Source organism: Schistocerca serialis, chromosome 5, assembly GCF_023864345.2.
Source record: "Schistocerca serialis cubense isolate TAMUIC-IGC-003099 chromosome 5, iqSchSeri2.2, whole genome shotgun sequence".
Lineage (NCBI taxonomy): Eukaryota > Metazoa > Arthropoda > Insecta > Orthoptera > Acrididae > Schistocerca > Schistocerca serialis.
The window spans coordinates 474,626,753-474,644,981 of record NC_064642.1 but is presented as its reverse complement, the minus strand read 5'-3'; the positions used below and the strand labels follow the sequence as shown (position 1 = coordinate 474,644,981).

Here is an 18,229-nt window from a genome sequence, read left to right as displayed (position 1 = left end):
GAGGAGTTGAACGAAGGAATATGACGTACTGCCTGTGTGCTTTTGGTCGCGATCTTCGGCTAACGTTTGTTTAAAGATTTTTCTGAAGTTTCACCAATATTAGTGGCTAGCGTTGTCAGAGTTTCTGCTCCATTGCCAATGGAACTATAAACGTCGGCCGGGGAACACGCGTTAGAAGCCAATAGGCAATACACCAACAAGTGACCAAGAAAGTCTCAATAATTTTGTACGAAGGAGTATGTCGTGACATTTGAACAGTTCTGCCAGATCTACCTTCCGCCCGAATTCATTACTTTTCGCAAGTAGTCGCCTTAACTATTAGGGTATCAGAGCATGTCTCCAAGCCTAACTCAAAACTTTCGCCGTTATTGATGTTCCCCATGTATGATTTCCGGAAACTGCTATCAGAGATTGTTCCGCAGATTATGTTCGAAACGGAGTTGATCGAGGGCCATGTCTTACCCTGCCGCGTGGGATGTGCTTGAAATGAATCAAAAGCATTGAAATTAATGAAGATCCATTGACATGAAATAATATCATTGCAAACGGTTTAGGTATGGAGGACCAGCAAGGTAATGAATATGGAATGACTTGCATTCGAACCTGCGTTTCCACGCTTCCTTATTTTTTCCCACAGAGTATGTGGGAATAGCGGCACTGGGGAACGGAGCAGGTGAAGGACGAAAGAGGTGACCGGATTTAAAAGGCTTCATCCAACGGGCGGATCGCTGTAAACAATGTCACAAGAGCTCTTCCAAGAGTCCCTCAGAGAAATTTGGGACAGATTTTGCTGCAGAATCGAGAGCCTTTTTTCCTATTGCGGTCCTAAAGTGCTTGTACAGCAAACATGCAGAAGGACAATATGTATTATATCTGCAATTACAGGTAGTTATTCACTTACACCAAAAATATCCCAGAATTGGTGAGCTTCTTTCATGTTTTCGTGAGATTTTGCAAAACCAAGCGCAGCTTGAAATTTTCTAAATTCGAACTCCTTGTCGACCATGCATAGAATAATGAACCTGTGGCAATATCCGAGGAGATATGACCAGTGGATTAAGCTGCACGTCGGGAGTGGCACACAGCTCAGACGAATCATGTGTCATATTCGCGCTATAAACAGCTGACTACGAATGGAGGGACTGCTGTAAGTTAATTACGTTCCACGCAGTTACGCAAGCTGTAAAACAGAGACAAAATTCTAAGAGAAGTTGAAGATACGCAACGTCTAACTTTATACCCGCTACGGCGTAGTCATTCTGAATCTTATTCTCGAGAGCGAGGCGTTTACACAGTGCGCCAAGCTCGGTTTTCGTGAAGTGTAGTTCAAATGGCTCTGAGCACTATGGGACTTAACATCTGAGGTAATCAGTCCCCTAGACTTAGAACTACTTAAACCTAACTAACCTAAGGACATCACACACATCCATGCCCGAGGCAGGATTCGAACCTGCGACCGTAGCAGCAGCGCGGTTCCGGACTCAAGCGCCTAGAACCGCTCGGCTACAGCGGCTGGCCGTGACGTGTACTCTGTCGTCCTGGTATGTGGAGAGTTGATTACTGCCGCTAAATATTTCGACAGGTGTAACTGCCTCGTTTATCGACTGTCAGAGACGACCTGCTTTCCTGTGGTTATGTAAGTTACCACGTGACGAGGAAAGCACGTGTGTCAACGGAGACAGTGACTGGCGTCTGCATTCATTATCTGTCACTGTATTCAAAACCTACGCTGCGTCTGCAGCAGATAGTCTTCATGTTATCGTGCATCGGTAATTTGATATTTTATTCACTTTTGCAATGAGAGATAACTGTTTTCTTCGTCGCAAACATTAAAACAAAAGATGATTAACTTGACCTCCTCCGTTGTTAAGGAGCGATGTGTTCAATTTTGGGTTAGCAGCACAGCGGAAATCTTTTGGTCAGAAGTGGATCAACCAGGTCTATTGTTAGTAGACGCTTGCAGTGCAGTGATAAGCTATGCATGACATGTGCGTATGACTGTTTATCGAAGTACAGCATATTTCATCGCTGATCACATCTATAGTCTTTTATCTACTTTTGTTCTGCGAGAGTGGATCACGTGAATATCACCTTTGATTCTCAGAAAGAAGCAATCGTAACTCGCCTCTATTTGAAATATTCTAGGTTTATAAAATTGGTTGCTGGTATAAAATATTCGCTAACGTCAGCCATTTCAGTAAACATTTGTATCATTTCTGAACCGCTCTCCTGAATTCTCATCAGTCTTCCGTTGGTTTGATGCGGTGTGCCATGATTTCTTCTCTTGTACCAACCTCTTCATCTCGGAGTCCAACGTCCTCGGTTAATCATTGGATGCATTCCAGTCTCGGTCTTCTGCTGCAGATTTTGCCCTCTGCAGCTCTCTATAGTAGCGTGGAGGTTATTCCCCGATAGTTTAATACATTCTATCCCTTTTTCTAGTCTTTGTTTTCCACATATTCCTCTTCTGGTAGATTATGCGGAGACACCTTAATTTTCAGCATCTTTGTGTAATTCCACATCCGAAACGCTTCGATTCTCTTCTTCTCCAGTTTTCTCAAATCCACGATTCGCTTCAATATATGAAAGAGTAAAAACTTCGGTACTAAATGATATTGATACTGCGTATCTGACAATGCTCCTGTGATTCTGCATGCTGTCGTCATAGGGAGAAAGAAGACAGTTCTCGAAAGAATACGTGGGGCAGATTTTGAACTAACCGTACAACTGGAATTCTGTGTTGAATGTTCTAACAACAGTCAGCGGGATAGATATGCTGTGCATTATCTATCTGTTTCTACGGATGAAATCGCAACAGAGACAAACACGGTGATATGAAGCAGTCTATGTCAATAGTAAAGTGGTTGTATTGAATATTTTCATTGTACGAGGGCACGCTGAAAAATAATGCTTTCCAATTTTTATTTAAGAACTCTTAAAGCTTTTTATGTAAAACAAACGCTAGTAAAATTCGGCATCTTTATGCTTCATGTCTGCATATTTATTTCTCAGCATAGTCACCCTAGCGACGAACACATTTCTCGCAACGAGATATCAGTTTGTTGATACCGTCACTGCAGAATGTTTGACCTTGCTGAACGCAACCACAACGTTACTTCTTGCGTTGCTTCATCTCTATCAAAGTGAGGTCCTAGTTTTTTTTGTTTTTTTAACAGGTGAAAATCGGACGGAGCCAAGACGGAACTGTTTGGAAGATGATCGATGACGGTGAACACAAGACGTCGGATTGCTAGGGACGTTGCAGCGCTTTTGCGTGGTTTCGCATTGACATGCTGAAGGAGACGATGCTCCACATGCGGACGGACTCTTCGAATTCGATATTCTATTACATCACGCTGTTACTCGCGTACCGACATCGTTGCTTTTCACACCGCCGTGTTACACGCTACAATTCGAAGCAAATACGTAGGCATGAAGAATAAGGATGTAGAATGTTGAAACGTTTGTTTTATTTAAAAAGTTTTAAGGGTTTTCACACACAAAAATTCGGAGGCATTACTTTTCAGGAGGTCCTTGTAGAAAGATTTAAGTACAAATTACAGTTGCAACCTCAGGAAAGATAGTAACGAAATTTTACTTGTTGTGCGTATACAGTATATTAGGAAGAACACATTAACACAGATTTGGATGATTTCGGTGTGTACTGGGGTGCGAAATTTAGCACAAAGAGCTACCAACTCTGGCAGCGGCAGGGCGTCGAATCGATCTGATCATGGATGACTGATTACGGGTACGTCATTCCATGCTGCGACGGCTTTGTGCTAGAGCTCATCAATCGCAGTGGCTGGCGAGTGGCGGCGTCTCCCGATAACCCATAACCAGATACACTCCTGGAAATGGAAAAAAGAACACATTGACACCGGTGTGTCAGACCCACCATACTTGCTCCGGACACTGCGAGAGGGCTGTACAAGCAATGATCACACGCACGGCACAGCGGACACACCAGGAACCGCGGTGTTGGCCGTCGAATGGCGCTAGCTGCGCAGCATTTGTGCACCGCCGCCGTCAGTGTCAGCCAGTTTGCCGTGGCACACGGAGCTCCATCGCAGTCTTTAACACTGGTAGCATGCCGCGACAGCGTGGACGTGAACCGTATGTGCAGTTGACGGACTTTGAGCGAGGGCGTATAGTGGGCATGCGGGAGGCCGGGTGGACGTACCGCCGAATTGCTCAACACGTGGGGCGTGAGGTCTCCACAGTACATCGATGTTGTCGCCAGTGGTCGGCGGAAGGTGCACGTGCCCGTCGACCTGGGACCGGACCGCAGCGATGCACGGATGCACGCCAAGAACGTAGGATCCTACGCAGTGCCGTGGGGGACCGCACCGCCACTTCCCAGCAAATTAGGGACACTGTCGCTCCTGGGATATCGGCGAGGACCATTCGCAACCGTCTCCATGAAGCTGGGCTACGGACCCGCACACCGTTAGGCCGTCTTCCGCTCACGCCCCAACATCGTGCAGCCCGCCTCCAGTGGTGTCGCGACAGGCGTGAATGGAGGGACGAATGGAGACGTGTCGTCTTCAGCGATGAGAGTCGCTTCTGCCTTGGTGCCAATGATGGTCGTATGCGTGTTTGGCGCCGTGCAGGTGAGCGCCACAATCAGGACTGCATACGACCGAGGCACACAGGGCCAACACCCGGCATCATGGTGTGGGGAGCGATGTCCTACACTGGCCGTACACCACTGGTGATCGTCGAGGGGCACTGAATAGTGCACGGTACATCCAAACCGTCATCGAACCCATCGTTCTACCATTCCTAGACCGGCAAGGGAACTTGCTGTTCCAACAGGACAATGCACGTCCGCATGTATCCCGTGCCACCCAACGTGCTCTAGAAGGTGTAAGTCAACTACCCTGGCCAGCAAGATCTCCGGATCTGTCCCCCATTGAGCATGTTTGGGACTGGATGAAGCGTCGTCTCACGCGGTCTGCACGTCCAGCACGAACGCTGGTCCAACTGAGGCGCCGGGTGGAAATGGCATGGCAAGCCGTTCCACAGGACTACATCCAGCATCTCTACGATCGTCTCCATGGGAGAATAGCAGCCTGCATTGCTGCGAAAGGTGGATATACACTGTACTAGTGCCGACATTGTGCATGCTCTGTTGCCTGTGTCTATGTGCCTGTGGTTCTGTCAGTGTGATCATGTATCTGACCCCAGGAATGTGTCACTAAAGTTTCCCCTTCCTGGGACAATGAATTAACGGTGTTCTTATTTCAATTTCCAGCAGTGTATTTTCAGCGGCAAGCCGCAACAACGGTCGCCTTGGAGACGAGGTGCTGCACACGTCGCAGGCATTTTTCTTGTTGCAAACGAGCCCACTTGCTGACGTGGATAAACGATCCTGCACCCTTGCGAACAATAAGTTTGTCGTCACGGGCGCCACAGACAGTCAGCTTGGCGCCGAGACGGCCCTTCTGACGTCGTCGATTCCATATTCGTTTGATAGTCGTGGGATCCTGACAAACGAAAAGCAGCGACTGTAGCGGAACGATAAACCGCATCTCGATAGGTCATAGTCCTGCTGTTGTAGAATTCCGACAACTTTTTCCGCGAGGCGTAATACGATCTTCGCGCAAGTAATCGTCATTGAAACGTGGTTTCCAAATTAGAAATCCGCTGTTTCTCTGCTTTTGTACAGAATATAGTGGGTGGTTGTAATTAAACTTTCCGTAATTAACACGTTGTAACCCGGAAACTAGTTACCTTACGAGTACCTAACTTGGTAGCATTAATGTCCAGAGCATGAGGTGCATGATTTCCACACGTCACGCTGCCACCGTTCAGTTACAACTGTGGCCGCCAGGTGCCGTGATCAGTCATCGTGATTCATAGTCTCACGCGTCAGAGCAGTCGCAGTGCACTCGTTGACGTGTCAACATGAGCCTGGACAAAAGGAGCATGGAATTACTGGTGAAGCTCTATTATCGAAACAACAGAAATGTTGCAACTGCACTTCGAGAATATCGCCGGCTGAAAGGATAACGGAAGGGTCCTCTTTCTCCACCCGCTGTACGGAGCACAATGAAGAAGTTCATACCAACTGGAGAACTGGGCATAATTCCGGGAAGAGGCCGACGACCGGTTACACCATAGATTGTTTCTTTTCCTACGACAGACAACGCTGCTTGCAATTCCCGATCGTCAGGCAGTGCGCGTGCTGTGTCACGACAGTTGAACATCCCGTGATTCACTGTACGGAAGGTACTTCGAACCATTCTCAAATGGTATCCGTACAAGACCCATATCGTACAGCAGCCTGCACCACAGGACGCACAACGACGTGTTGACTTCGCTCTCCACTTTCTCGCAAGGATTGAAGTTGACTAGGGTTTGGCCTGGACCATCCTATGGTCAGACGAAGCTCATTTTTGTCTGACGGTAAGGTGGACACACAGAACTGCCGAGGGTGGCGACCTTCACCTCCAGTCACTGTGTATGGAGCTCCTCTGTATGGTGAACGTGTCATCGTATGGTGTAGCTTCTCGACTACGTTCTACGTTCATCATTGGTCCATTCTTTTTGAGACATGTTGGTACCCAAGGACCGAAGACGTGCAGTGCGACTGGCCGTCGTTACTGTGATATGCTTCACCAGCGTGTCAAACCCTGTAGGAGAGAGACGCATTGAACTCCACTCGTGATGTACACTTGCTTCTCTGAAACACATTTGGAAACGATCGAATTATCAGCCGATCGTTTCCAAATGCTTGAGCAGCACGATCAGCTGATCTCACTCCCTGTGATTTCTGGTTGTGGGGCTACGTGAAGGACATGGTTTACCAGAGGAACATTCACACAAGTGCTGATCTGAAGCGCAGCATATCAAGAGAGGTAGCCAGCATACCTACGGACATGCTTCGTTCTGCTGTGCAGAAAGCAATCCTGCGCTTTTTGACTCTTCTGGCCACTGATGGGTGCCCTATTGAGCCCCTTTTGTAACAGTAATGGTACGGGTATGTAATGGTATGATGTACCATAGCAGCACATTTAAAGTGTTTCAGTTGAATTGATTCTGCAGTGTTTCTCCTCCCCGTGTCCTGGACATTAATGCTACCAAATTTGGTACTCGTACGGTAATTAGTTTCCGTGTTATAACGCGTTAAATAAGAAAAGTTTCATTATAACCACCTGGTAGATGACCTAGCCGCTACCTAATTCGTGCGACGGTAGCGGATTGCTAATCATTTGCATATCGAATCATTTAGCACACTGCGTTCCTGTCTGTCGCATGCCGCCTTTACATTGTTGCAGTTTTAATGGTCAGCAGTGAAGTTGTGTAGCCACAATCGGAGTACGGTTATTGAGGCGCCTCCGCACATCCCCAGCCATAAGTAAAAGATGCCACTTGTATCGGGCCTCAACTTTTCCAAGTGTGTTGAGCAGCGAGTCTAGCATGCAGCGGGTGCTTCCTGCGCCCCTGTCGCACCAGTGATATCTCCCCCTCGCTACTCGTACGGAAGCTGCTGACTGTCGGAGCCCTGGCGTCTCGCCCCGCATAAGTAGAAGAAGCGCGTAGTCAGCTGTCTGGGGAGTGCCCTTGCAGCGAGAACGCGCGCTGCCACACTTGCCGAGAGCTCTCCACTGTCGTGGGGGAGGGGGGGGGGGGGCTGCGAGGTACAGTGGCTCAGTTGCAACCTCCCCTCCCCTCAGTGCTTCTAACGAAACTCGCAAGAGGACGACACGACACACCACACCACTCTCTATCCTTCACGTCCGTGACTACGTGATACTGGAACAAGTATCATCCCTCCATTACTTTTGGCTGCCAAACCGACTTAGACAATAATGAAGCCTCACATGAGTCCCTCGACTATCTGAAAAGACAAGGTGACACATCGTGAGCCAAACTAGGTTCTCTTGTGTTTCGGCAGATATTTGCTTACTGGTCGGCGCTACAGTCCGAGTAGAATCTTGGTCTCCTTTTTTACGTGCCTCCGTTCTTCTCAGTCCTTTTCTCTCTTTCGCCAATTCCTGATTCCCATTTGCTTTGAGGTCCTCTTCCGTATCTTCGAGCCACCTTTTCCTGGATCCTGGTTCAAAAAGCTCTAAGCACTATGCTACTAAACATCTGAGGTCATCAGTACCCTAGACTTAGAACTACTTAAACCTAACTAACCTAAGGACATCACACACATCCATGCCCGAGGCAGGATTCGAACCTGCGACCGTAGCAGCAGCGCGGTTGCGGACTAAAGCGCCTAGAACTGCTTGGCCACAGCGGCCGGCTTTTCCTGGATCTTCCCCGTCTCCTTCTTCCCTCGGGCTTTCCTATGACCACTTTCTTAACACTTTGAGTTTCTGGCATTTTCTGTACAAGACCAGTGCGTATTATTCTTCTTTGCTTAATTTTTACTACAATATTCATCTGTCCAAGAAGTGACTGCATTCTGCGTTGATCCTCATTCTCCAGCACCCTGCGTCTCTCACTGCCCCAAATATCTAGCCGGCCGCGGTGGCCGTGCGGTTCTGGCGCTGCAGTCCGGAACCGCGAGGCTGCTACGGTCGCAGGTTCGAATCCTGCCTCAGGCATGGGTGTGTGTGATGTCCTTAGGTTAGTTAGATTTAAGTAGTTCTAAGTTCTAGGGGACTTATGACCTAAGATGTTGAGTCCCATAGTGCTCAGAGCCATTTTTGAACCCAAATATCTATCTCAAAATCCTCTTTTCCTTTCTCAACAACCATTATTCTTCCTTCCTAGTGGCCGGCCGGTGTGGCCGACCGGTTCTAGGCGCTTCAGTCTGGAACCGCACGACAGCTACGGTCGCAGGTTCGAATCCTGCCTCGGGCATGGATGTGTGTGATGTCCTAAGGTTAGTTAGGTTTAAGTAGTTCTAAGTTCTACGGGACTGATGACCCCAGATGTTAAGTCCCATGGTGCTCAGAGCCATTTGAACCATTTTGAACCTTTCTAGTCAGCACCCAGCCTTCCGATCCAAGCTTTACTATAGATCATAATATAGTCAAATATATTTGCCTTTTTGTATTCCTGCTAACATTTATTGACCTGAATGTATTCTGCAACGAATAAGAACATAGGTTTCCGTTTGCTGTCCTTTCTTGAATTTTTGCTGTTTTCTTGTTATCTACTGTTCTTTTCGAATATAAATCTCAAAACATTTCCACTTCTTGGTTGATTGATTGATTTTAACAGGAGACCTAAAGGTCTAACCCGCCACTGCCTGCACCGAAACTAGGTTTATTGTGCGGTATAGCTCCCTGTATATCTAGTAAAGCCAACCAATGCCCTTAAATAGTGCAAGGAGTCCCTCTACCAGTTTTTCGTTAGACACAATTTCTTCAGGTCTAGTTGTCCCGAAGATTCTGTATCTTTTACTCTCCAATGCCATGCATTCAAAGATTAAGTGTGATGCAGTTTATTCACCTTCATCACAGATTTTACATTTAGGTTCCTCTTCGATTATACCCATTGTGTGTAGGTGTTTTTTGAAGTTCCCATGGCCGGTCATCAATCCAATCATGAGTTTGATCTCTTTCCTGTTCAATCCCAGGATTACAGAGCTTCTTTTAAAACATGTCTTGGGCATCATTACCTTACCATGTTTTTGTTTGTGGAACTAGGTCCAATATCCTGCGTGCTGTTTCCTAAGCCAGTTCCGTAGTTCTAATTTGATTGGTGATTGTCAAGACAGGTTCCTTCTAATCCTTGGTACTCCTTGCCATTTATTTTTATTGAAGTGTCTCACCTAGCCCCACCAGGATCTCCCATCACATATTTTGTTTACTCGGGAGATATTTGCGATTTCGTTATTGCAACTTGTGATTTGAGTCATCCCAAACAAATACTTGTCATCACGTCTTTCGTTCGAATTCTGGTGTCGATGGAAATAATCGGTTTTTTTAGCGTTGCAAACATAGTGATTTTTAAAGGTGTTTTATGTTCCCATTCGATTAAGCGCTCAAAATTAATCTGCTTCGATATTCATTTTATCGATATGTGTTATTCGGAACAGCAAAACCCGTTGAATAACCAGCACCATAGCAACGACTGAGCAGCGGTGCTGTATTGTGGCAGCAGTTAGCTCAGGCCGAGTCGGTGTTGTCGCTGCTAGAGTACTGGTTACTGGTCTTATTTTACATTTTCTCGCAAAATATTCAACTGGACTGTTATTCGAAGTAGTGATCACAGTCCGTTGAATCAATTCAACTGCCTTAAAACGCTCTCCATTGAGGGCTGATTTAAGCTCATGGAAGAGCATTATATCTCCTTGGGCGATACGAGGTGAATATGAGGTCGGGTTGTTCGGAGGAGGGGGCGGGAAGAGGGGTTTCAGGAAGTGGTATTCCTGCTTTGGACAAAAGTGCGACACAAGAGGGCTTCTCCGAGTCGGGAAACAGAAATAAAAGAAACTATTGTACATCTCTGGTATTCCGTGGTACTGGAAATAAATTGTTGCCGACAGATACAATAACATCCTACCAGGCGTGCTAATCCCGTAATCTACGAAAGGCAATGGTCCCAGGTTCGATTCCTGGTCCGGTGGCACACGTTTTTAATCAGGCAGAACCTTTCGTAGGAATCTATTACGCTAACAGATAGCGTCGGTTTAAGATCGGCCCAGAAACCTCTGAATGGCTCTGAGCACTTTCGGACTTAACATCTGAGGTCATCAGTCCCCTAGAACTTAGAACTACTTAAACCTAACTAACCTAAGGACATCACACACATCCATGCCCGAGGCAGGATCGAACCCGCGACCGTAGCGGTCACGCGGTTCCAGACTGAAGCGCCTAGAACCGCACGGTGACAACGGCCGGCAAACCTCTGAGAGGTTCCATGCCCTCTTTTGCATGTCTCCTCTCATTTTCACCAATTTTATCAATGTTCTAGGTCATTGCACGATAGTAACAGACTAAAAAAGGTTATTGTAATGAGAGTATTTGTACTGAGAGATGAAAAATACTTTTCACTTGATTCCTAAACATGTTCTTTTTCTTTCTTGGCCGGCCGAAGTGGCCGTGCGGTTCTAGGCGCTGCAGTCTGGAACCGCGAGACCGCTACGGTCGCAGGTTCAAATCCTGCCTCGGGCATGGATGTGTGTGATGTCCTTAGGTTTGTTAGGTTTAACTAGTTCTAAGTTCTAGGGGACTAATGACCTCAGAAGTTGAGGCCCATAGTGCTCAGAGGCATTTGAACCATTTACTTTCTTGGGTGGCCTGTGCGAGGCGAGCATCGGAGAACGCGGCACACGGCATTTCCGGTTGGGGGCTGCACTTACCTAAATTCTGAGGGGTTCCTACAATAGGTTTAAGCGCCTGGCGGAACGACTGACGTCGGACGAGTTTCGTCTATTGTATGCAGGGCAAAACGACCTGCGAGACATCTGAGTGTCGCCGCAGTTTGTTTACCGTTCCGGTGCGTCCGGAACGAGGATTCCTGGCACCGACTGATTGCATTGTCCTCTTGATTTGGAGAAAACTTGTGGACTGTGCCGTGCTGAGTGCGACTGTCTGGCACCGGATGGCCGGTGGTCTAGGCAGGTTATTTTCTTAGCCGGTCAAACGGCAAGTTCAGTGCCCTCAGCTGAATAGCAGAGGCATGATTGGTCAACTGAAACTGAGGCTAGTTGACGTCATAAAGCCCTGCTCGAAATTGGAGGGAACGATCGCTATTGGCGCGAATGATGTTCTGAAACAGTGTGGGGGAATTTTGGAATCAGAACTGAATGCTGATGCGCAGTTTTAGAGGAGGGGGAAAGAGTAGAGCAATGTTGGCTTCGCTGCTTGCACCGCATTGCAGAGGGGGATTCGGGATCTGATCGTAGTCGGAGTCGGACGGTCTTTCGACTTGGTCGCTCTTTTTCGGAAGAACTTAGAACACTCGGACAGCCTTCGCGGCCAGGCGTTGACACTTGGTTGGTGCATGGCAGAAGTCGGCGCCTACATCATCAGGACGCTGCCTACCGACGACGTGCAGCTGATTTCAGTACTAGTTCAGTATTTTGCGGCTCCAGAGTTGTATGACCTTGTCAATTTCATACTGAATCCCTCAGCAGAACGCGCGCTCGCTTTGCTACAAGGCCACCTTGCTTGTTTCTCCATGTGATCCCATTTGAGCTCTCACTGCCAATTGCGATACTGCTATATAGTCGGGAGATTAATATTTGATTCATTGGGACCTCCAGTCATTATCGTGAATCTATTGCATCACAGAGTAGGAGCCCCTTGTTCTCGAGTCAACTCTTATTCTCATAATATTTGGTATACCCTATCCTTTAACTTACTGTGTGTGTAGACAATCATGTGCATTTATGTCCTGATGTATATTTTAAATCTCATTGTAATATTTAATCCGCATATCATTTCGTAGATATAGGCAGAATCCCATTTCCTTTTGTTTATTATGATAAATGTTGTGTACATAGTTCCGCGTAGTCAGCGCGTAGACAACTTTCCCAATAGAGCGCGCCCCGTTAAGCACAACAGCGCAGGCGCAGCGCTCGTCCGTCACCGCACTACGAGATGGCGCTGTCTTAGAGACGGACCAAATTCTGCTTCCGCCGATCCGCGTATTAATATGTAACGCAGCCAATGAGATTGCTGCTAACGTAGAACCTTTCCTCCTCGCGGATCACACTCGCGCAGTGATACCAGAACGCGCGAGGTATTATAACGAGTGTACAGACCTCCGATTAGTCAGTCTGCATTAGTCTGCACCTAATAAGCTTACCATATTCCTGTACATAGCCATGAAGATAAATGAATAGACACTTTGTCAAGTATCAGTGATATGTGAGAATAAGATTAACGTACCAAGACCAAAGGAACTTCAGATTGTCAATTGTAAACAGCATCCAGAATCAAGTTACGTAATATGTGTTTTTATTATTTTAATAAATGTGTGTGAAATTTAATCAAGTTCTGTTTAAAGTGGGTCACCGTCAATCTGCTACTCTAAGAGTGCAAGTGGAATTTCTATAGTCTGACCTTACAGCAGAAGATAAACACGCCACGATAAGACCACGAGACATATTGCTGACACTCGCCTACTTCGTTAGACCGACAAGTCCAATAATCTGATGGTGTGTGTACCGAAGGTCTTACAGTACGCACATCACAATAAAGTTCTCTTTTTTTTGAGTAGATTACAATTTCTAATAAATTGTGATTGTGCACTCCTTACTTTATTAGCTAGCAGGGTCCACCATCATTTCCTTCCGTTACCATTGTGCTCATAATTAATTAGCTGGTAGATAAGGAGGGGGTCGAGTGCATGTCTCGTTCTCGTGCAAAATTCGTCTGAATTAAAGAGGTACAAACTCTTCTCCATCCCTGCACCTCGCACCTCAGGCACTTAGAGAGCTTTCATTCGAGGTGTCATGTACGTTTAGCAATGTGTCCTCTTGACTGATGACTAACTCTGTGTGCTTGTTCGTGTGTTTCCAGTCGCTGATCGCGGGCTCCGGCTACGATTCGCCGGCGCTGAAGCGAGGCGTGCTGTGGCAGCAGCGGGACCGGCTGTTCTCGCGCTGGAAGGAGCGCTACTTCGTCCTCACCAGGGACTACCTGCACTGCTTCAAGAGGGCCTCCACGCCGGGCCGCATATCCGACATGGGGCAGTTCATCTTCAAGGTGGGTCCGCCGATCGCACACACTCTTTGTTTGCTATAGGTAGCTAGTAACTGTATCGTTCGTTTCACCTCTCTGGATCGAGTAAAGCAGTGGTCTCGAGTTGCAAAAATACTGACGGTTCACCCTTTCGCAGTCAGCGTTTTGCAACAAACAAATCATTCTGGAGCGGGATGGGACAAGGACTCGGAAGCAGAGTTATCCGATTCAGATTTTAATTGGAGCATGGATTTTATTTCGGTGTTTGAAGATTTCCGACGTACTAATTGCTTGAAGGGTTCTCAGGTTGCATCGGATGCTGCAGTGGGAGCTGCACAGTGTTTTAACAGGCACAAAAGTCTACATCTACAGACACTCATTTTTAGAAGAAACATAACACTTGAACGACTAGAGATAGGACGTTCATACTCACGGGACATATACATTACTATGTTCAGCAGATTGGCGTTTGAACCATGTAAGCCCACGGGTTCAAGGTCAACATCGATATCGCGGCTCAACACCGCCTACCGTTAAAATGTGTCTTTGGCTCTCGTTTGTCGCTATAAACAGAACGTAATGGATCAGTGTGACTTGAGCAGAAGTACAGGATGGCTCGCCGACGTACACACGAACCTTACCGTCAGATCAGTGAGTTTGAAAGAAGGAGCATTATTGGCATGAGAGAATGTTGTGTATCCATCTGGGTGTGTAGTTCAAATGGTTCAAATGGCTCTGAGCACTATGGGACTTAACATCTGTGGTCATCAGTCCCCTAGACTTAGAACTACTTAAACCTAAGTAACCTAAGGACATCACACACAACCATGCCCGAGGCAGGATTCGAACCTGCGACCGTAGCAGTAACGCGGTTCCGGATTTAGCGCCTAGAACCGCTAAACCACCGCAGCCGGCGACTGAAATGCTAATCATTTTTACAGAACATTTTAATGTACTAGTCCTGTAAATATGAACGGCGTAGCTCTAGTCATTTAAACTGTTTTTTTATGAACATGAGTGTATGTACCCTGCAGCCTACTGCACAGTGAGGCCTGAAGATGATGAACAAGCTGTCTCGTTGAAATATTGTGCCGTTTCTACAACATCAGAGACACCGCACTATGACCTTCCAACCAGGGATTTAACTAAGTTTTTTATCTGTCCTGACGGACTGCTGTTGCTGGAGAACGTGATCTTAACTGTTAATTGTGCAAGGGCTGGCGTTGTACGGAGTTTCCCCCGAGCCTAATCAGCTAGAAAGCTCTCTCTCTGAGGCCCGTAGCTTGTGCGTTGGGTATCTCTATTCCATATAAATTATGTTGAAAGGGAGGACGCAGTATATGCTGACTGTTGTGGTCGGGAACTATTAGGCTAGCTTAGAGGTAGCCGGCTTCTCCTTGGGTTTCCGTTACCTCCAGGTACTCAAGGAGCATCATTAACGATATTACAAGAAGTTTTGGCAGCGGAACGCACAAAAGCGGTGTTGTATGTGGGAGTAAGGGATCTCCAGTCCGAATGTCTGTATTCTGTTCCTCATGTCTGATTGGCTGGAAGGGCTGAATTTTTATGCAGTTTCTGCAAGATGGCTGAAGCAAGATTTGTGAGTCGGCGCGCAGCTCTAGGCAAGTCCCGCTGAATTGAGAGGTAGTGATCCTCAATGACCAATAACGATATTCTGCTAGTACTGGGAGCTTAAAACAGATTGCTCGTGCGTTCCCCTTTGTGGGCATGAAATTATGATCGGTCATTTCCGAATTCATAATCGAGCGTTGCGTCTTAGTGTGGCCACACGAGATTTGTCAGAACAAGTTTCACATAAAAACATCGAGCCAATGGCGAGCTGGAGGTGGCGCTTGATGATAGAGAGATGATTGGTGAGCATACATTGAAGCTAATAAACACCTTTTGCTGTCGTGGAAACTGCAAGTGTTTCGATTTCAATCTGACTCTCGACCTACATGGTTTTAAACTGCTGTGTTGTTTAGTCGCTGTAAACAGTTCTATCAATGTAGCAACGATCTAGTTGATGGCACGGTACTCGCTGTTGGCAATGTATGTTGTCCAGAACAGTATAGATTCTCCTCGGTAAGGTTCTGCCTCCGTGTCATCTTCTGACGTATGGTGTTGTAAGGGACGATCACGAAGTTTCCATTCGAATGGCGCACAGTCCAGAATCGGCTTGCCAATCAGGCAAAATGCCGTGATCATCGAGCCAATCATTCCACCGTCGCACCAGTTTGAAGATACCCGTTTGGTAAAACACCATGTCTTGTTGCCTGAATAAGTCCGAAACTGCCTGCTGCACATCCTCTTCCTGAGATTTTCACTCTGCAGCGGAGTGTGCGGTGATATGAAACTTCCTGGCAGATGAAAACTGTGTGCCGGACCGAGACTCGAACTCGGAACCTTTGCCTTTCGCGGACAAGTGCTCTACCAACTACCTCGTCTCCCCGAGTTCGAGTCTCGGTCCGGCACACAGTTTTAATCTGCCAGGAAGTTTCAGATACCATCTTCATACACATTGGTAATAACGTCGCCTTGTTCATGATGCCTTATTTACTGTAGACGCATTGGAAAGACAGGAATGTCACACTAACCCTTGCCTCCATATCGATGCTCGTATACCTGCATCGGAGTCGCGCTACGTTGCGTATATGCATGTTACAGCATCGCCCTAAAGACGGAAGCCTTTTGACCGTCCCTACACTTTGATACGGCATATCACTGTTGGCAGCTTCTCGCACCTTGGAGCCATTCTTTTCCAAGCAGATCTTCAGTTGTCCTGTTCCAGTCCTCCCACCAACGAAAACACTTTGGCACCATCACGAATCGAACCCGGGTGCTCCGCACCGCAACCAGACACGCTAACCGCCGAGATCCGCAGGAGTTAAATTACTGCCGGACTTTTTTATTAGTGTTGAAGTTGTTACAGTTTAAATTCTGTCTCGCGGGTTCCATCAAGGCTGGCGCGCGAAGTGTATAAGTGACGATGATCGATCCGGGCCCGCCGATAAAGGTTCCATTGCGGTTCAGTGGTGAAATACGTCGCATGGTTTGTCCTGCATGCCTCTGACTACATGGCTTTTGGCCGGGGACACGAGTGAATCTTCGCGCGACGCCACGCATCACAGAGAATGAGATGACGGAACGTCTCAGCTGTACCAGCAAATTGTACGGGGAAGCTGCTTCTACCGCTACCAGACAGCTCCTCTTACTTACTTTTCTATCCTCCAACGAAAGCTGTCCGTCCTGATTAACAAGCAGAGCTAGCAGCGCTGGGAGAAAGGTCCGGCGGAAAGTGGCCAACTCACTCCCTGGGCACCGTCTGCAAGTGTTCGCTCGTATAGTTTAAAAAAATAAAAATGAACGTGTTCCAGTAGCGGAGATTCGTAAGAAAGACTGCGGTCGTTACAACTTAAAGTGGCCCATTTCGTCAACAGAGTCTTTAAAAGCTCCTGACTGGGGATCTCAGCAGTAGATATTCATTTATCGTTGATTATTACTTTCGTTTGCTTCGCCCTGTACAGTGGTGAGCAAATCAGAAGGCGAATGCGTGTTGCTTTCTGCGCTGAGAGAGACGCAGAATACTGTTCCGTTTCTGCCCCTTTCTTAAAAACATTTTTGTGTCAGAACATTATCGCACAGCTAATACTTCTTGCAATCTCTTTATGTTACCCGCATTGAATATTACAGTGGCCAAAACGTCTCCCCATACGTGCTCTCGAAGCGCTCGTTACAGACCGATGCGCCAGATTAAGGTTGTTGTATTGCTGTGGTCGTCGGCCGATGTGACCGAGCGGTTTTAGGCGCTAAGTCCGGAACCGCGCTACTGCTACGGTCGCAGGTTCGAATTCTGCCTCGGGCATGGATGTGTGTGATGTCCTTAGGTTAGTTAGGTTTAAGTAGTTCTAAGTTCTAGGGGACTGATGACCACAGACGTTAAGTCACATAGTGCTCAGAGCCAACCATTTTTGTTATGATGACAACGACCGAGTCGTCGCCAATGTTGGCTGGTGGCCAATGCTAAACAGAAACATATAAATCACAGCAGGTTTGTCAGTAACGTCGATAAGGTGCTGGCTGCATGGTCTGAATCTGCAACGACTAAAATAATTAGAAGTCGTTGGTAAAAAATATTATATATTGTACTTAACTGGTTGTACAGGATTGTTCTTGGCGGCATACATATAATTATAAATAGATAGCTATTGAGGCCTCACTTAGGCCATACGTTACTACGCGCCTTGTTAGAGGTTGCGTCCTATCAGCTGAAGGCTATGTTACTTTACTACTTGACTTCCCGAGCAAGATGGACGAGATCTCGCTAGAAACTTGATACAAGCCGCGGAGCGGCGCTGGTCGCGACTCGCGAGCCCAACGACACTAACACGGGCCGCGGTCGATAACTGCAACCCCTAACGAGTGTGGTATCGAACGTTTATACCACAGTTAGTTGTAGAACTACATAGCATATAGTGACCTTAGGGAAGAAAGAAAACCCAGGTACATTTTGCAACGAAGAAGTCATAATAATATATTAATAATTTCATATGTACGCAGTCGTTTTGTTACACGGCACTTAGGCAAACGTAAAGATGTATTAGTAGTGTCTGGATCATACCTGCCACAAT

At 47.0% G+C, this 18,229-nt stretch overlaps 1 protein-coding gene across 1 annotated transcript in view; it reads left to right on the top strand.

Moving 5' to 3' along the window:
• The window catches only part of LOC126481437 (uncharacterized), a 198,077-nt gene that overhangs the window by 130,763 nt on the left and 49,085 nt on the right, over positions 1 to 18,229 (top strand). Inside the window, exon 2 of the mRNA XM_050105193.1 lies at positions 13,437 to 13,622. Coding sequence (XP_049961150.1) covers positions 13,437 to 13,622 — 186 coding nt within the window. The remainder of the gene's footprint in view (positions 1 to 13,436; positions 13,623 to 18,229) is intronic.